Consider the following 17,234-nt stretch of genomic DNA (forward strand, 5'->3'; position numbering starts at 1 on the left):
CAGAGGTTTAAGGAGGCGATGTTATGTATTTTTCAACCACAGAGTCATTTTGTAGCACAATTAAGTAACTATGTTACAATAAGTTGTCATAAAAATGCCGCACCTATCAAAAATATTTTTTAGAACTCATGAGACTGCCTTACTTCAACTATCTTCAGTGAGAGGCATCTTCAGATTCGCTGGATAGACTGACTGTTATCGGGCATCCTACATTATCACATACTGAGATGATATGACATTTAATTTCCCTATCGGATACATACAGTATTTTTAAATTGAATTGTTTGCAAAAATCATTTCTCTGTCCTGTTAGTTCTTCAACATGTACTTAATATTTTACAATTCGACTACATTTTCTCCACAAACCATTTATTTTTTTATTTTTACATTGTTTTACGTCTGGAATATAGTGTTAAATTATTAAAATATACTTTGCTGGAAATAAGTGTTTACAAGAATAGCATTTAAGATCTGCTAATAAATGTTATTTATCTTTATTTGCTTTTTCATATCTAATTAGGAACCAAACATTTGTCTTCTGCTAATATTTTAGCTTTCGAAAGCTGATTTTGAAGTAAACACCATTGTGAGGAGTGACACGTCACTGCTCATACCTACTCTGATTGGCTATTGGTAATTAAGACGTCATTTCCCCCTGTCATCTCGAACACTTCCAGGAGAAGAAGGAAGAAAACAAGAGGATCGAGAACCGACAAAAACAACCTGAAACGGTCACTTTAACTTAAACCTTTTTAACAACCAAGACCTAACGAGGTCACTATGGTAAGCAATGAGTTGCTACTGCTCTCCGTTGACGCTAAATATGTACGAAAAGTTGTAATTTTAGCAGTTGGGCTAACTAGCGGCTAACAGCAACACTGGCGCAGAGCAGAAAGATGCTCCGTCATCATGAAATCAAAGTCATTCCCCGATGTAAAACACCGAAAATTGTTTTATTTGTAAGTTGTTAACAGATCGTGTTTGAACTCCACAGTTTTCCTTCCATCATGTGTTCGACCACCCGATGGCCCGGGGCTTTCCGAACCGCTTCTCCACTCAGTACCGCTGCTACTCGGTGTCCATGCTGGCTGGACCCAACGACCGCTCCGATGTGGAGAAAGGAGGCAAAAGTGAGTGTCGTCAGAGTAGGATTTTAAAAAGTGCATCACTTTTATCAACGTGTTTCGCACAGAATTAGCAGAAATGCAGTGTATCATATAAGTTAGTTCGCGGTTCAAACTCATATTCAAAGTTCTTTACAGAAAAGAAATACACGAATAGCAACAAGTGTATTTAAATTTTAATGCTTCATAATCTGAGCTAGCAAGATGTATAGAAATAAAAAGGTCCAAGAAAAGAGTCTTGAGGAAATTTAGAATCTGTTCTCTGCGTTAATGACTCTGAAGGGTCACAGTGTAGATTAACAGTTAAATAACTGTTTTGTAGATTGCAATATGTAATCTGTAATTACATATTGTAATCTACAAATCAGTAGATTACTGTTTACTTTAATGGGACCTGAAATTCTAAAGATAGATAGATAGATAGATAGATAGATAGATAGATAGATAGATAGATAGATAGATAGACATATATTATGATTCAACATAAAGATTATATTTACAAACTAAAAGAAATTCTCAAATCCTAATCCAAATCAGAATTTTTTTGTCATAGTCATGTTTTTTAAAATACAATTTAAAGAGATTCTTTTTTCTTTTTTTTTCTTTTTTTTTTTTTACAATTTCTCCCCTTTTTTCCCCCCTATAGTAATTATGCCACCTTCTGCGCTTGATCAGCTCAGTAAGTCCAAGTCAAGCCAAGCACTTCTTTTTTCCTCCATTTTGTTTCATGATCCTCCATGTTTCTCATTTTTCTTATGTTTTTATGTGAACAGGCAGGCTTAACATCACCTATCCAATGCTGTTCAAACTCACCAACAAGAACTCAGACAGGATGACCCACTGTGGAGTTCTGGAGTTTGTGGCAGATGAAGGAATCTGTTACCTTCCACACTGGGTGAGGAGGAAATCAATTGGCACACTGAGTGGTCTACTCTTACAAGCTGTCGTGTTTTATCATATTGTTTCTTTTGTGGGAATGTGCATGAATTTTTTGTGCTAGTTCATGAATGAATATTTCTTCTGTGTAAGTAAAAGCAACTTGTAGCAAGTACAACAGTAAATCAAAGGATCCTAGAAATATTCATTTAATCCCAGATCACAGATTATTTTTTTTATTGTTTGAACTTCTAACAACAACAAAACAAAAATTGTAAATATACTGTTAACTCTGTAAAGTAGTTAACAGTACTTTAAATATGTATCTGACATCTAAATATGTATCTGTCTTTGATTGCAGATGATGCAGAATCTTCTCCTGGAAGAAGGCGGTCTAGTTCAAGTGGAAAGTGTCAACCTTATGGTGGCCACATATTCAAAGTTTCAGCCACAGAGTCCTGACTTCCTAGACATAACAAACCCCAAAGCAGTGTAGGAAATCGGTCCATTCTGTTGCTTTTTTCATTTTTTTTTTTTTTGCTGAGGAGTTTATAAAAGTTATCCTTATATTTTCAGTCTGGAGAACGCTCTGAGAAACTTTGCCTGCTTGACGACTGGTGATGTCATAGCCATAAACTACAATGAAAAGGTAAAAATGTTTATTACAAAACAATAGATATTACTTTCCATTATTGAGTTGCATATCATGCGTTTAAAACTGTTTGCTTTCAGATCTACGAGCTGCGGGTTATGGAAACCAAACCCGACAAAGCTGTATCCATCATCGAATGTGACATGAATGTAAGACTCTTACCATTAGCTCAGGCAGTAGATAAGTAATATTATTATGTTCATTGTTTCACTCATGTCATCACTGTACACTTCAGGTGGATTTTGATGCTCCTTTGGGTTACAAAGAGCCTGAGCGACGGACTCAGAACCACGATGAACCGACAGTAAGACCCAGAAAGTGTCTGGATGTTTTATGTTCTGAGCAATGAGATAAAACTTGTTTCTTTTCAGGAGGAAGAAGGAGACGCCAGTAGTTATGCTGACATGGACACAGGATTCAGAGTGAGATCCTATTGCTGTTAGACTGAGACAAACAAAATGTCAGTGAAGGTGTTGAAATTATGTGAGTCATCGTTTGTGATGTCTTGCCAGGCTTTCACTGGCTCTGGAAATCGCCTAGATGGGAAAACAAAGGGAATTGAACCCAGTCCTGCTCCTCTAACTGCGAGTGACATCAAAAGGTGAAAACATTCACACATTAATAAACAAATCCACAGCATTATGGCATTTCTGCTCACTGTAAAAAAATAATTAAAGAAGTTGAGAAAAGACCAATAAACACATATTACAGACACCCAAATACTTTTGTTGCACAAAACTAGTTTTCTCAATCTCACTGACAGAAGAAAAGCATCCAGAAAGTCAAGTTTGTACTGCAAAAAACTTACTAAGTATTTTTGGTCTAGTTTATAGAGCAAATATCATAGCATCTTAGCTCACTTGAAATAAGACAAATTAACTTAAATGTAACTTTTCAGCAAGATGTAGAAGCTTGTTTTAAGTAAATAATTCCTTAATATTGATGAAAAAGTACTGGCTCCATTGGCAGATAAATGAACTTATAACATGGGGAAAAAGTCTTATTTTAAATGAAATATTCTTCCAATGGAACAAGTACTTTTTATGAAATTATTTACTTAAAACAAGTCTCTGTATCTTGCTAAAACGTTACTTCTATGTTATTTTTGTCTTATTTCAATCTATCTAGTGCAAAGATATTTGCACTAGAAACTAGACCAAAAATACTTGGTAAGATCTTGTGTTTTTGCAGTGTAAGTGTTTCCACTTAATCTTACAAAGTATGGGAGTAGATTCCAGATTTGGATACGTATGATTTAATAAAATAGAGTGCAGAAAAACATCTGAGTTTTCAAATTAATTTCTCTTTTTCATAAAGGTTTTTTTTTTTTAATGGCAGAAACAAGGACATTTCACCCTGTTACCCAATGTCAGACACATTAGTCTCAACAGTGCAAGGTTTAGTGTTACATCGATACTTTGGGCCAAACTGTAGCACAGATGGATGCACTTAAACCTTTGTTTTGGACAGTTTACTGTAAAAAATCTCAGAAACTCTTCTATGCAGTTTGGAAATCACTCAAAGCCTAATATACAATGTTTTATCACAGAGGTATTCCAAACTATGACTTTAAAGTTGGCCGGATCACCTTCATCAGAAACTCCAGGCCTCAGCCCAGGAGAAACGTAGAAGACGTGAGTAAATACGTTTTATAAAGTGTTTAATTACTTAACCAACACAGTTTTTTAGTGTTGTACACTGAACATAGAGTTTTAATTCAGCAGAATAAGGCATTGAAGTGGTTTTGGTTTCATTAACGCTCTCTAAATATTTGTTTTCCTTCTCGCAGGATGACGCCATGAACAGATTTATTGCTTTTTCAGGACAAGGACAGTCATTGCGGAAGAAGGGCAGAAAGCCTTGAATTACTTGAAATGGATATTCGGCTTATGTGACCCCATCAACAGCAAAGTAAAAAAAAAAAAGCAACACTGATCTGAAGAAACACTCGCCTCTTTGTGTGTTATATCTGAACTCAATCATATTTCAAAAACAAACTCTGATGGTAAGACTTTTGCTCAAACATGCTGCATTGGTTCTCAGTTATAATTTGTATTCACAGGGCCATTGAATTGAGACAGCCTCAATAGATGACATCAACATAATAAATAGCTTCAGGATTATTACTGGAATTATAAGTTATTTTTGCTCTGTCTACCTTTTCCCAGAATTATTTTTTGACCAAATATTGCACCTAAAGTATACAGTTTCCAGAATCCCCATTGTAGTTCAAACAATGGGACCAATAACTTTATTTTAAATTTTCATAAGAACTATTTTTTATGTTTGAATTGTTTTGTTTTTTTCCCCTCAGTTATAGTTTGCTTACATTCTTTCCTGGTTTATTTATAGACAAATAAAGGATTGTTTTGACATTGTCTTCAATTGTTTTTGTTGTCAGTTATGTATAAATAAAATAATGTGGCTACTTTACCTCAATTACACACATTTATTAACAAAAAATATCTGGTTTGAAGTTATGGTGGACATTGTGGTAACATTGTGGATAAAATCACAAGTGTAGAAGACAGATTGGAAAACATGAGTATATAAAAAATAAAACAGCAAAAACTGGTTGAAATTTGGGTTATTTAATGTAGACTATACATTATTCGAAAACTTAAACTTTAGTTGGTCCAGCGTCTAGAAGAGTTGGGTATATTCAAAGTAAAAGCTGCGAACACTGCGGTGGTGCTTTGTTTTGAAAAGCATGTAACCGGAAACACTTGTAATATTAAATGCTAACTATGGAGCAGCTTGCAGAAAGCGCGTGGAGGGTAAATTATCCCTAAAACGTGTTCATAATCGTGCCATTCATAATAACGTATTTTTGTTTAATTTGTTTAGTCATTGGTTTTGCTGATCTGAGGCCTAACCTTGGTGAATAAATTAGCAAGGTGATTAGCTTTCGATGCTAAGTAAAGTCTCCGTAACCCTGACCACTAGTAACCGTGTGGAATATCAAGAATGGACGCGATACGTTTTTTAGATCTAGAAATCAACATATACATTTACTAGGAAGCCTATCATTGTTTTATTAAATTTGTATTTCTTTAAAAAAAATAGACGCTTGCTAGTTTCTAAAAACAAAAACTATCATGTAACTCCAATGACGATCACAAGGGGGTGCTGTTTCCCCGTTTTAATTTGAATGCGTTCAGGAAATAAACGGCCAATCCAAGTTTGAAAGCTGTAATGGTATCTTGCATTTGTGTACAAGATACTTTTTTTGGACACAGTTTTGCTTAAAAAAATAAATGTCAGGTCTTAACGTTATTCTTGTCTACAGTAATGGGAAATAACATCAATAAAATAAATACAAATATCAGCACATTCATTATAAAAATAAGTTCACCATGTTTCAATAATTTGTGGAACCCCCTTTAGGAGCAATAATATGAATTAGTCATTAAAGAAAGATCAATCCTATCAGATTGGATTCAGATCCAGAGTATTCCGTACTTGGTCTGTGGTCTTGCAATACCTCAGCTTTTTAATGTTAATTTTTGTTTTTCTGTTGTAAATTTGCAGATGTTTCTGGGATTATTGTCCTGTTGCATGACCTGACTTTGACCAGTTTGAACTGTTGAACAGATGGCATCAAAACTAACTCCACAATAGTTAAATAAACAAGAGTTTATGGTTGGCCCAGGCCATCATCCTTCCCCTACCATGCTTGGTATGAGGAAAATGTGCTTAAATCAGCAAACCTCTTTATTTGTCTCATCTGTCCAAAACACAGCGTTAAAGAGGTTTTGATTCTTTCAACTTGTCTAAAACATGGTGACATGTATTTTAGAGAAAAGAGAACTTCAACATTTAACACACAAGCTAAGAAATCTGAAAAGGAGATTTATTTTTTAAATTTTCAGTGGATTTGAGCTCATTTTCAGTCGTACTTTTCTCTCCTCTTTGGCGCTCCTTATTAAACATACAACTACCAAGACAATCCAAGCTAATTGCTTTATTTGTACCTGTGTTCCTGCAGCCACCTCGAACCTGTGAAGATTACTTGAGTGAGTTCAGGCACTGCAAAAGTTTCAGGAATCGTTTTCACCATTACTACACCTACGGCACCGCCCCGTCCTGCCAGCAGTGGAAAGCAGACTACCATAACTGCAGTGAATGGGAACGTCACAAACTCACAGAAGCTAAGGTGCAACTCCAGGAAATCATATTCTGAAAAGGATGTAAATTTGTGCTTTTCTAGTTTCATAAAGATGTGCCTTTGTTTTTTTATATTATAGGACGCATTACAGAAAAGTGAAAGGAGACGATTGGAAGAGCAGAAAAACTTCACCCCAGTGTGGAAACTGAGGCAGGCGCCTCCTGGTGACTGGCACAGGCCTCTGGACCAGGAAACCCAGCAAGACTCCTGATCTGAAGAGCCGCCTGCCGCTGCTCTATGAATCAATAATGTAGTTCACTTCATGGACAATCCACTGACACCTGCTGTTTCTAAACTGATTCCTAAACTGTTAAAAAATTAATCTTTTACTCAAAGGAGGGATTAATTGATATGAAACTTCATGTAGTACCCATAATTTAAGAACATATTTAAATTGCAAGAGCTGTGTTGTGCTTTGTTTATTTAAGAGTAAACTTTAAAGCTTTACTTTAATTAAAATGTACAAAATGAAATCAGTTTAGTGTTCAATGCTTCTATAATGCAAGTTTTGTTATCAATGTTAAGCTACTGTTAATTTAGTTTCCTGCTTTATTTCATGAAGAAGTCCAAGAAAAAAATCTTTTAAAATAAAATCCCATAAACTTTAAACAAACTTTACCCAAAACTAAAGCTGGATCAGAGGTCATCATAGTAGAGATGCATATTTTGAAAGGTCGTTTACACTCCAAAACTAGCTGTACTGTGTGGTGTAGCGTCATTGTTTTTCCCTCATTACATATAGATTCAACACATATCAGAGTTCTTATTTAAAAACTGAAACAATCAGTGCTTTGATTAAACAAAGAAGCTTTTATTTTCAACATTGTTGTGGAGGTTTGAATAAAAAAAACAACTTAAGTGTAATTATGATGACAGTAATTGTGATGAGTAAGAATGCCTTCTAGTCAAATCAGCAAAGAAACAATGTGCTAAGTTTCCATCAAGCCAGATTTTACAGACTGATAAAAAGCAGCATCCCAGCCCAATCAATTCTGTTCACACAGTAAAAAAAGAAAGAAGCGCCGCCCACAGACTTTCATTGTGTGTACACTCTAGTAATGTCATTATACTTCCCATCTGGAGCGTCATAATTGGGGATTGGAGGCGTGTAGGCAGGGCCTTCATGAGTGAATGGAAGCAGAAGTGGATCTGGCTTCAGCGCCGCCAGGTAAAGCTCCTCAGACTCCATTTTTAGCTCCTCTAGCGCCTCCCTCTGGGCCTCCAGAGCGAGTTCGATGACCTCTACTTCAGCCATGTGCTGCTTCTGAAAATACAGAAACAAATGTGTATATATACACATCTCTAACTGTATATGATGAAAACAAGAGGCTCTTAAAAGTCAAAAGTAATCTTAATTTTAGAGGTTTAGGAATAAAATGGTGTAAGATGAATAATAACCTGTTTGTATCGACTCCACTCTTTCAGAAGAAGAGCGCGACTCTCACTTTCTTCAAATGACAGCGTTGGAGGAATGCGCTCTCTTTTTTATGAAATAAAGAAAAAAATGATTTAAAACTTTAAAGGGGACTTTTTTGTGGAGCTTTGATCTGAGCTGTACCTCGTTTCATCCAAACATTTAGTGGGAGTGATGAAGTCCTCTATGGGGATAAACTCAGGCGGAACCCTCTCCAGCTTCTTCAGCTTCTTCTTCAGTCTCTCCCTCATCATCATCTCCCTCCGCGGATCCGCCTTCTTCTTCTTCTTCGGCTCCGCTCTAATGTAACATAAACCACATCTCTGCATGAGCATTCTTATTTCACCACATGTGCATGTTTAAATAGCAGAAAATTATGTTTTATTATTTTTAATATTTTATTGTTGAACAGGTGAAATGTCTGGATTCTTAACTGAGAAGAACTTGTTCCATGATTACTAATCACATGATGGATTTAAACAAATTTTGCTATCTTGCTGAAAAGTGACTTATAAGTTCATTTTGTCTTGTTCCAATGGTATTAAGATATTTGCACTACAAACTAGACAAAAACACCTAATACTTTGTTGTTGTTTTCTTGCAGCACAACATGCTGAAATAGAAAGAAAAATCACATTTATTTATTTTTAACAAGTTAAATAAAGCAATGAAATATTTACATTGTTCAATGGAGAGTGGTATATTTCAGACAGTTTAATGAATGTAGCGTAAATGAAGTGAAAACCTCCAAATCTTTTTTTTTTTTTCGTTTTTAAATCAAATAGTGGTAACTATTTCATACCTGAGTGGTGCAGATGTCTTAAGAGTGGCCACAGGAGAAAACCAGGGACTCTGCACAGCAGGGTTACATTCTCCCAAAAACAAGCTGAAAAATTACACAAGAAAACCGCAACACATATTAAAGCACCACACGACCAAACCATGACAGCATATTTCCAGTACTAGTTCACTTCAATTCCTCTTTATTTATTGATTCGGACACACACAGATCACATCATCCTTCATCTACAAACGCTTACCGGTGCGCGGCGGCCTGTCGGGATAAAACCCCGATGCAACGTGAAACGACCAAAGACATGTTTTCCCTGGATGCCGCTTCAATTTACACTGCCGATTTCAAAAAGAACCATAAACAAAATCTTCACATGTCGCCTCACTTGTGTCCCCTTACGGAACACAGCAGGGACAAGGCGCAGAAAGATGACGTATTAAGAAAAGTGCGTTCACCATTTTACTTCCGCATTTTCGAACGTTTTTAAATAGCAGAAAATACATAAAATGTATGAATTAGAAGATATTTTTAGGTTTGATTGCAATAATCAAGTTATATAGTTATTTTTAGCAATCCATACATTTTTTTTGTAAAATTTTGAAGTAAATTTTGTGTCGAATCTAGCAGTGGAGGTAAAACATGAAGCGAAGGCATTATTTGGGGTAAAGGTCGCAGTGGACGCTTCTTTATATACCCACCGTGGGCAGATCAGGAGACAGAGACAGAAATCCAGCTTAAAAATTTAAACTGTCAAACTGATCATTGTTGAACCAACATCATGGCGCTCATCAGAGGTAAACTGATATTTCTGTTCAGCATTTAGACTAAAATAAAACGCACGTAGGTTCGTTTGTGGTCCATGTTGCTCCGTGTTAAATGTCGCATTTTCTTACTTTTTGTGCACTAGAGAATATAATTAGTGAAATTATGAAAATGGAGCTTTGTAAAGTAGAACTTCTTATGTCAATGTTTACATGCAAGTGCAGCCGAAAACCTTGCATGAACTCCACGTCATTTAAAGTAGGTTAAAGGTGAGTGGTATCATGGGGCTTTCTTTATTATGACATTAAAAAATAATATATTTTATATTTTTTAAAGAGAAGCTTTATAACCTTAGTCAACATAACATTTCGAGAAACTTAGTTTGTTTATGCTTATGCTAATAGAAATTATGCTTACTTGTGGTTTTAGCTACTTCTTTATCTCCCTTCTTTGATTGAAAGGTAGATTTTTTTTTGTTTTTTGTATTTACTATACAACAATAGTATACAAAAAAGGAAAGAAATAGAACTATGTAACTAGTTACATTTTTTTAATTATATCAGCTTTTTGGAAGAAAACAAATCTACTTTTAGGAGTATTCTCACCAAATTTTGAGCTCCTGTGACTTTTTAATTAACTTCTCAAAACAGTACAAGGTGTATAAATAGAGGAATGATACTACAATCAGCAATGTATTATAAAATATAACACATTGCCTAATATATATATATATATATATATATATATATATATATATATATATATATATTTGCAGATTATAGTTTTTTTTACTTCTAGATGTAATATGTACTGTTTGTTTTGGCTTCTCACAAATGCAGTGTGGTTCATTACAAACCAGGAACACTTTTTGTATAAAACTGGGTAACATGGAGTAAAAGCAGCTTTTGCAAGCTGGGATTTTTTTTATAAATTTTTAATAGAAGTGAAGCTCAAATCCTGACATGAATTCAGCATCATTGTAATCTAACTTAAAGGTTACAAGATGAGTTTAGTTGGTTAATAACCATGTTAATCTTATGGCTATATTTGCTAATATGGGTTTTTATAAAGTATTGTTTTTATAATCCCAGTCAAAAAAACATTGCCAATGATTCAGGTCACTTACGCATAACAGTAATTCCTTATTCTTACGCTACTTCAAATCATACATAGATTTGGATTGTGACATTTTTAATAAAACATATTGAACTATGTTGAATGGCTAAATAAATAATGGACTTGGTCTTGCTTTGGGCTTCGAGGCTATTTTTAGACAGAATGTTCTACATTACGAGACAGCAAACAGACATCACAGATGAGAGTCGCTCGTCATTTTAATGTTTATCAAAGGAAACAGAATGCCCAGTCCAGGTCAAGGCATCATGTGTTTGATGCCACGTATCACCAGTCACACATTGATTCATGAGTTAGAAACGGAAAAATACTTGTCTTCATTATAAGTGAATTTTGCTGTTATTCAGAAACGAATATAACATAATTTAAAGTCATGATTACATAGTTGCATAATGTAAGACTAAATGAGGAAAAGGAAAAAGTGGATGGGGAACTTTATAAGTTATACCAGAATTATATCTGTTTTTTAATTTTAGATTGTAAATTGGTTTATGCTAAGATAATTTTGAGCTGATATTTATGTTAAACATAATTAGAAACACATTCCAATAAAACCAGAACATCAGGGAGTTATTTTGTCTTGTTAAACAAAACCAATATTTAAGTAGATAAATAAAGCGCCAGTCATCAACGTGATGTTAACAATCAAGCATTGTTTTTGTGTTGACATCTGGACTAAGGTTCTTCTTCTGTTTTTTTCTAGGTGTTTTCATCGTAGCAGCCAAGCGCACTCCGTTCGGTACGTACGGTGGAGTACTGAAGGATCACAGCGCCACAGATCTGGCGGAGCACGCCGCCAAAGCGGCCCTCACCGCCGGCGCCGTCGCTCCAGAACTCATAAACAGCATCATCATGGGAAATGTCATGCAGGTACTGTACGTCGGCTGCCACTCGTGAGGGTTTTGTGTTCTCATAACGTAACGTTATGTGTTTCCTCAGAGTTCGGCCGATGCTCCGTATATCGCTCGTCATGTCGGTCTGAGGTGTGGCGTTCCCATCCCAGCTCCTGCGCTCACTGTGAACAGGCTGTGTGGCTCTGGTTTCCAGTCCATCATCAATGGTGCTCATGTAAGCAAGACACCACAACAAAACATCGACCTGCTTACTCTCCTTCTAACACTAAACCACTCAGCTGTTTGTCTCCTTTACGTCACTTATTTTCTAAATTATATTCACAGTTCGTACAGGTGCTTGAAATCCTTGAAAATGCTAGAATTTTGTTTAGATGTTTGATTTCGGTATAAATCCTTAAAAGTGTTTGACAGTCAAACTGCACAATTTGGTAATAAACTTCAATCTAACGTTTGAATAAAAGCCTAAATTTGGAAAGCGATATTTAATGATAATAAGAAGAAACAGACACATATTTTCTCGCTGTCGGAAGTTAAATCAGAATAAAATTCTCTTGTTTCACATTTATTATTATTACCAAAATAATTTCTATTTGCTAGAAGGCTTAGCAATAACATTGTGTAGATATTTTTTGTAACTTTATTTGTATGTTGTGTTTAAGCATTTCATTTTAATTTCATTTACATTAACAAGATTTGTTTGGATTTTTTCATAGTAACTAATATTTATTATTCCTAATGACTCACTGAGTCACTGATCCATATAGCTGAAATAATAACTTATATGTTTTACGTTAAACATTATTAACTTTTTTTTTGGTTGTTGTTAGATTAGTGTTTTGTTCTCAGACCAGTCAGGTGTAGAGTGTGTATGACTGACATTGGAAAACATAAAATGTTGTTACATTTTAGTGTAAAATACCAGCACAACACGTTATTGATAACAGTAAAATGAATATTATTTAATAGTGATTTAAGACTGTATTTTTTTTAGTTAATTTGTATTGGTTTTATCTCTGAAGTGCAGTGCTAAAAAAGTTTGAAAACGTACCTTAAAAATTTCTGAAAAGTGTTTGAATTTTACCATGTGAAAAGTTCACAGAACCTGCACATTTATGAAAGGAACTAAATAATCAGAAATTTTAATTTTGAACAAATTAATGCATTTCCTCAAATGATGTGTGTTTGTTTAAAAGGCAGAGGGTTTATCTCTACAAACATCCTTCACTCTTAGAATTTCAAAATTTTCCACATGTTTAACCCAAAGTTTCTTGGACTTCTGTTTGTAGCTTCATAATAAAATCTTTTTTATAATTTTGTGTGTTTGCAGGAGATTTGTCTCAGGGAGTCGGAGGTGGTGCTGTGCGGCGGTTCGGAGAGTATGAGCCAAGCCCCTTACGCCGTTCGTAACATCCGCTTCGGAACAAAGTTTGGGTTTGATCTTAAGGTTATTGTTTTTTTCGTATGTACGTTACAAACCTTGTAAGTTTAGTTTTGTCCTATTGCACTAGAAACTAAACCAAAATAATTGGTAAGAGTTTGTGTTTTCTGCAGAAATCAGCCTTAACTTTATGTGATGATTTTTCAGAAAGTCTCACATTACTAGTTAGAAGTTCCTATAATCTTTATGATAGAAGCTAAATATAGAATACAATAAAAAAGCTTGATTTCTATTTATTTATAGGGGCCGTTCCAATAATTGCCCCTCTGGTGATGTAGCTTTTTTAATCCCATTTCCTAACTTTTGGTTTTTTTCTCCACTGGATAATTTAATTTAAAATTGGAATAGTTCTCAAATATCTAGTGCAGCCTTATGACTCTACTATACAATGTTGATTTGTTTTGAGATCTTTTTCAAAGCTTTCCAGATAAACTTGATAAAAGCACCAGCAGCTGTTTTGTGCAGAAACAATCCGTTCACTGGTCTGTGCTCCCCTGCTGACAGCTGGAGGACACTCTGTGGGCGGGTCTCACTGACCTCCACATCAAGACCCCGATGGGCATCACTGCAGAAAACCTGGCAGAGAAATACCAGATAACACGAGAGGACTGTGACAACTACGCGTACCAGACACAACAGAGGTGGAAGGCAGGTAAGCAGGCAGATGTCATCCTTAAATATAGCTCTTTTTAGAGCTATATTTAAAATATTTTTAGAGCTATATTTACTTTTCTGTATTTTTCCAGTTATGGAGACGTCTTACGTTGGGCGTATTTTAAATATTTAACCTGTAAATTCTCCTCTTATAGCTCATGAGGGGGGTCACTTCACAGCTGAAATTGCTACGGTTGAGGTGAAGGCGAAGAAGGGCAAAGCGTCCATGACTCATGATGAACACCCTCGACCTCAGACCACGCTGGAGCAGATGGCCAAGCTGCCTACTGTCTTCAAGAAGGGAGGAACCGTCACCGCCGCCAACGCTTCAGTGAGACACTCTATTTTATTTAACATATAGACTGAGAAGATCTACTTGGTTTTGTGTTTTTATTTAAATAAAAGTCTTGTTAATCTTTGTTGTTGACTTGTCTAACACCTTCAGCCTGTGAGGCTTTACTTTATTTTGACTTTATTCAGAAAGGGACTGGATAGATAAGAAGAGAAAATTTCAGAGCAGTTAAGGATTGAGATAAAAAATACTCAGTAAAATATACAAACCACTATAATCCAGCAACATCATCACATAAACGTGTTGTCTTATGTAACTGTTAGACCCACAACAACAAACGTCTGTTTTAAAGGGGACCTATTTTGCAGAATTCACATTTTGCATGTTTTTAGATTTTTATTTGGGTTTCAACTGCTTCTAAAAACAAAGTACTTAAAAGAAACACCCAGCCGTTTTTGGCAGTAGGTTAAATATTTTTTCGTGTCTGCAAAATTACCAGTTTCAAAAACCTCCTGACATTCACCGGATACTTCGCTGTTACCTAGCAACCCCAGTGAAGCGCATCCCGTCACCTAGCAACCCAAACTGAGCCCCAGGACGTTTGGTCAGCTGGTTTTACCGCTGTATTGACTGTACAATGGCTGCTGGAAAAAGCAAATGTTTTGTTGTTGACTTATCAACAAGAAACCATTTGCTGCATTATTGTTGTTGGTTGTGCAGGAGGCTCTACTAATCCTTTTCAAAGATGCATGGTTGTATAATTGTATATCCGCAGCCACATAAAAAAAATATGTGGCTGTTCTTATTTATTAGGTTTTTTTGGGGGGGTTTTTTACCAGTCATTTGTTAATTCTTACAATGTGTGTGAATTGTGAGACAGTTATTTTTTGTTTTTAAGCATATGCACTGACTGATGGCACCTTTTAAATTTCGTTGTCCTTGTGACAATGACAATAAAGATTTATCTTATCTATCTTATCTTATTTTCAAGTGTGAATGTAAATGTTGAGTTGGGGGTGTGGCCAGCAGCAGCTTATTCAAATTTTAAGAGTCTCTAAAACATCTCATTCTGTGCAGACTACAATCTCAGTATCTAAGAATGATTTTGTGCAAAATAAAAAAGTACCAAACATGTCTTGTATCGCCCAGAGACTTATCCTAACCCGTTCAATGAAGCAGATCATGTCTAAGCCGAGTCTCTTGTTGGTCTGCAGGGAGTCTCTGACGGAGCTGCTGCTCTGGTGATCTCCAGTGAGGAAGCCCTGAAGGAACATAAACTCACTCCTCTGGCCAGAATCGTGTCCTATCACGTGTCCGGCTGTGACCCGAGCATTATGGGGATTGGTGAGGGATAGCAGGGATATGATTTAAATCAGTCTACATTAATAAAAATAATTGGTGAATTAATTCCAGTTTTTAAAACTAAATTTTGTGTTTTCATGTTAGGTCCAGTCCCGGCCATCACAGAAGCTCTTAAAAAGGCCGGCCTGTCTGTCAAGGACATGGATCTTGTTGAGGTTTGTCACAAAGAATAAAGACGCCATTTTGACTTTATCCTTTAACTTTATACACACAGTGATTACTTAAGGGTACATAGGATGTAAAAATATGACTAACGCAACATCTGAAAATGACCCAATTGTTTTATTCATCAGTGTCACGTGGTTTTAGATAAATGCTCTAAAATCAAATTATTGGATGTTTCTCAATTATTCAAAGTTTCTGGATGATGTATCCAAAAGGGCAGTAACTAGTTACAGTTATTATTATTTTTTTCCATTTTATTTAGTATGAAATAATGCCACTGCAATGAATGATTTTTGTATTTATTTTGTTTTTTTGCACGTTTACTAGGAGTATGAATAAATGTGGCTGGTTCTACATGAAGAAGTTTAAAGAGAAATTTTGCCTTTTGATGAACTGTTGCTGTTTTGATGAACTTCTTGTTTGTTTCTCTTCCTCCGTTTAGGTGAATGAAGCTTTTGCTCCTCAGTATCTTTCCGTTGCCAAGGCTCTTGGGCTTGACCCAGAAAAATCGAATGTCAACGGCGGGGCTATCGCCATCGGTCATCCTCTCGGTGCCTCTGGAGCGCGCATCACTGCTCACCTGGTGCACGAGCTCAGGTAGACAAATCATTAACTATAGCCTTAAAAAAAAAAAAAAAAGGTTATTTCTCATAACAAGCTTTGTTTCAAACAGGCGAAGAGGAGGAAAGTACGCCGTCGGCTCTGCTTGTATCGGTGGTGGTCAGGGCATCGCCATCGTCCTGGAAAAGTGCTAACAGACGAAGAAGGTGCTACAGGATTCCTGTGAAATAAATGCCTAACAGAAACACTCTTCACTTGCATGAGATCAAATCTAGTTGGTGCACAGTCAAAGGCATCTTTAATGACAAAGAACAACAGCTAATTTAACTTTTTTCTCATTCTCTGCCAATTGATTTTTGCAGCATATGTTTGAGTTTGCCTTAAGAGATCTGTGAACGTAAACAAATTACTGTAAACTGCTTCTAGAGGTTTAGGAGCCCATTTGTGCCTAAAGACAGATTTGATCCTTAGTCATGCTAACATGTGCAGTTCAGTATTGCAATAAAGTGTTTGCCTTTAAATGCCCTCCATCACTTCCATTTGCGGATTTAGTGTTTTATCAGCTGAGGTGACTAAATTTTTGTACTTCTCTGTCAAAGAATTCCAAATAAAATTGTTCAAAAAAGTTTAGCTGTTTTGTACATTTTACTATCACTTGTTTTTCTTTCTCGTTTGTTGTAAATGTGCATTTAAAATATTGATAGCGATACAGAAAGGGATACAGTTTTATTTCTTAATGTAAATTGTTTGAATTCCCCTGTGACTGGTTTAGCAGCAATGAGGCAACTTCAGGTAAAGATAATTTTATTTATATAGCACATTTTCAGCAACATGGCAGCTCAAAGTGCTTTACATGAATTAGAAGAAAATACAAACAGAACATCAAAACCAAAAGAAAGACAAAAAGATAAGGGTGACAAGAAAAAAACCCGAAGTGTTGGTTCGCTACTCCTCCATGGGCTGCCACCTTATCGTGGTGGAGGGG

General features: G+C 35.7%; 4 protein-coding genes across 4 annotated transcripts; 3 read left to right on the forward strand and 1 right to left on the reverse strand.

Moving 5' to 3' along the window:
• The first annotated feature begins 644 nt into the window (after positions 1-644).
• ufd1l (ubiquitin recognition factor in ER associated degradation 1) lies at positions 645-5,037 on the forward strand. The gene is made up of 12 exons (XM_032578577.1): positions 645-783; positions 995-1,130; positions 1,771-1,803; positions 1,898-2,019; positions 2,362-2,492; positions 2,577-2,649; positions 2,733-2,801; positions 2,888-2,956; positions 3,024-3,074; positions 3,165-3,253; positions 4,202-4,286; positions 4,442-5,037. Exons 1-12 carry the CDS (start codon positions 781-783, stop codon positions 4,514-4,516), a joined length of 936 nt encoding a protein of 311 aa, XP_032434468.1. The 5' UTR covers positions 645-780; the 3' UTR covers positions 4,517-5,037.
• A 300-nt stretch (positions 5,038-5,337) lies between these two features.
• On the forward strand, positions 5,338-7,293 carry c12h22orf39 (chromosome 12 C22orf39 homolog). The gene is made up of 3 exons (XM_032578579.1): positions 5,338-5,429; positions 6,641-6,808; positions 6,900-7,293. Exons 1-3 carry the CDS (start codon positions 5,391-5,393, stop codon positions 7,029-7,031), a joined length of 339 nt encoding a protein of 112 aa, XP_032434470.1. The 5' UTR covers positions 5,338-5,390; the 3' UTR covers positions 7,032-7,293.
• A 317-nt stretch (positions 7,294-7,610) lies between these two features.
• On the reverse strand, positions 7,611-9,461 carry mrpl40 (mitochondrial ribosomal protein L40). Its single transcript, XM_032578578.1, has 5 exons — positions 9,275-9,461; positions 9,037-9,120; positions 8,379-8,534; positions 8,219-8,300; positions 7,611-8,084 (listed from the first exon to the last, which is right to left on the reverse strand). The coding sequence occupies exons 1-5, from the start codon at positions 9,331-9,333 to the stop codon at positions 7,857-7,859; spliced, it is 609 nt and encodes a 202-aa protein (XP_032434469.1). The 5' UTR covers positions 9,334-9,461; the 3' UTR covers positions 7,611-7,856.
• Positions 9,462-9,673: 212 nt separating this feature from the next.
• On the forward strand, positions 9,674-16,879 carry acaa2 (acetyl-CoA acyltransferase 2). The gene is made up of 10 exons (XM_032578576.1): positions 9,674-9,821; positions 11,627-11,793; positions 11,863-11,991; positions 13,105-13,221; positions 13,720-13,867; positions 14,025-14,200; positions 15,376-15,505; positions 15,608-15,678; positions 16,131-16,285; positions 16,362-16,879. Exons 1-10 carry the CDS (start codon positions 9,806-9,808, stop codon positions 16,441-16,443), a joined length of 1,191 nt encoding a protein of 396 aa, XP_032434467.1. The 5' UTR covers positions 9,674-9,805; the 3' UTR covers positions 16,444-16,879.
• The last annotated feature ends 355 nt before the right edge of the window (positions 16,880-17,234 follow it).

This window comes from Xiphophorus hellerii, chromosome 12 (assembly GCF_003331165.1).
Source record: "Xiphophorus hellerii strain 12219 chromosome 12, Xiphophorus_hellerii-4.1, whole genome shotgun sequence".
Classification (NCBI taxonomy): Eukaryota; Metazoa; Chordata; class Actinopteri; order Cyprinodontiformes; family Poeciliidae; genus Xiphophorus; species Xiphophorus hellerii.

Bases quoted from the DNA above. Each gene is read 5' to 3' on its own strand.
- ufd1l (XM_032578577.1), top strand. The intron at 1,804-1,897 runs GTAAGTCCAAGT...TTATGTGAACAG, and splicing joins TTCTGCGCTTGATCAGCTCA to GCAGGCTTAACATCACCTAT. The intron at 3,254-4,201 runs GTGAAAACATTC...GTTTTATCACAG, and splicing joins ACTGCGAGTGACATCAAAAG to AGGTATTCCAAACTATGACT.
- c12h22orf39 (XM_032578579.1), top strand. From the start codon at position 5,391: ATGCTAACTATGGAGCAGCTTGCAGAAAGCGCGTGGAGG. The intron at 5,430-6,640 runs GTAAATTATCCC...GTGTTCCTGCAG, and splicing joins TTGCAGAAAGCGCGTGGAGG to CCACCTCGAACCTGTGAAGA. The intron at 6,809-6,899 runs GTGCAACTCCAG...TTTATATTATAG, and splicing joins ACAAACTCACAGAAGCTAAG to GACGCATTACAGAAAAGTGA.
- mrpl40 (XM_032578578.1), bottom strand. From the start codon at position 9,333: ATGTCTTTGGTCGTTTCACGTTGCATCGGGGTTTTATCCCGACAGGCC. The intron at 8,301-8,378 runs GTACAGCTCAGA...TTCATAAAAAAG, and splicing joins AAATGTTTGGATGAAACGAG to AGAGCGCATTCCTCCAACGC. The intron at 8,085-8,218 runs GTTATTATTCAT...CTGTATTTTCAG, and splicing joins AGTGGAGTCGATACAAACAG to AAGCAGCACATGGCTGAAGT.
- acaa2 (XM_032578576.1), top strand. The intron at 13,222-13,719 runs GTTATTGTTTTT...CCCTGCTGACAG, and splicing joins AGTTTGGGTTTGATCTTAAG to CTGGAGGACACTCTGTGGGC. The intron at 14,201-15,375 runs GTGAGACACTCT...GTTGGTCTGCAG, and splicing joins TCACCGCCGCCAACGCTTCA to GGAGTCTCTGACGGAGCTGC.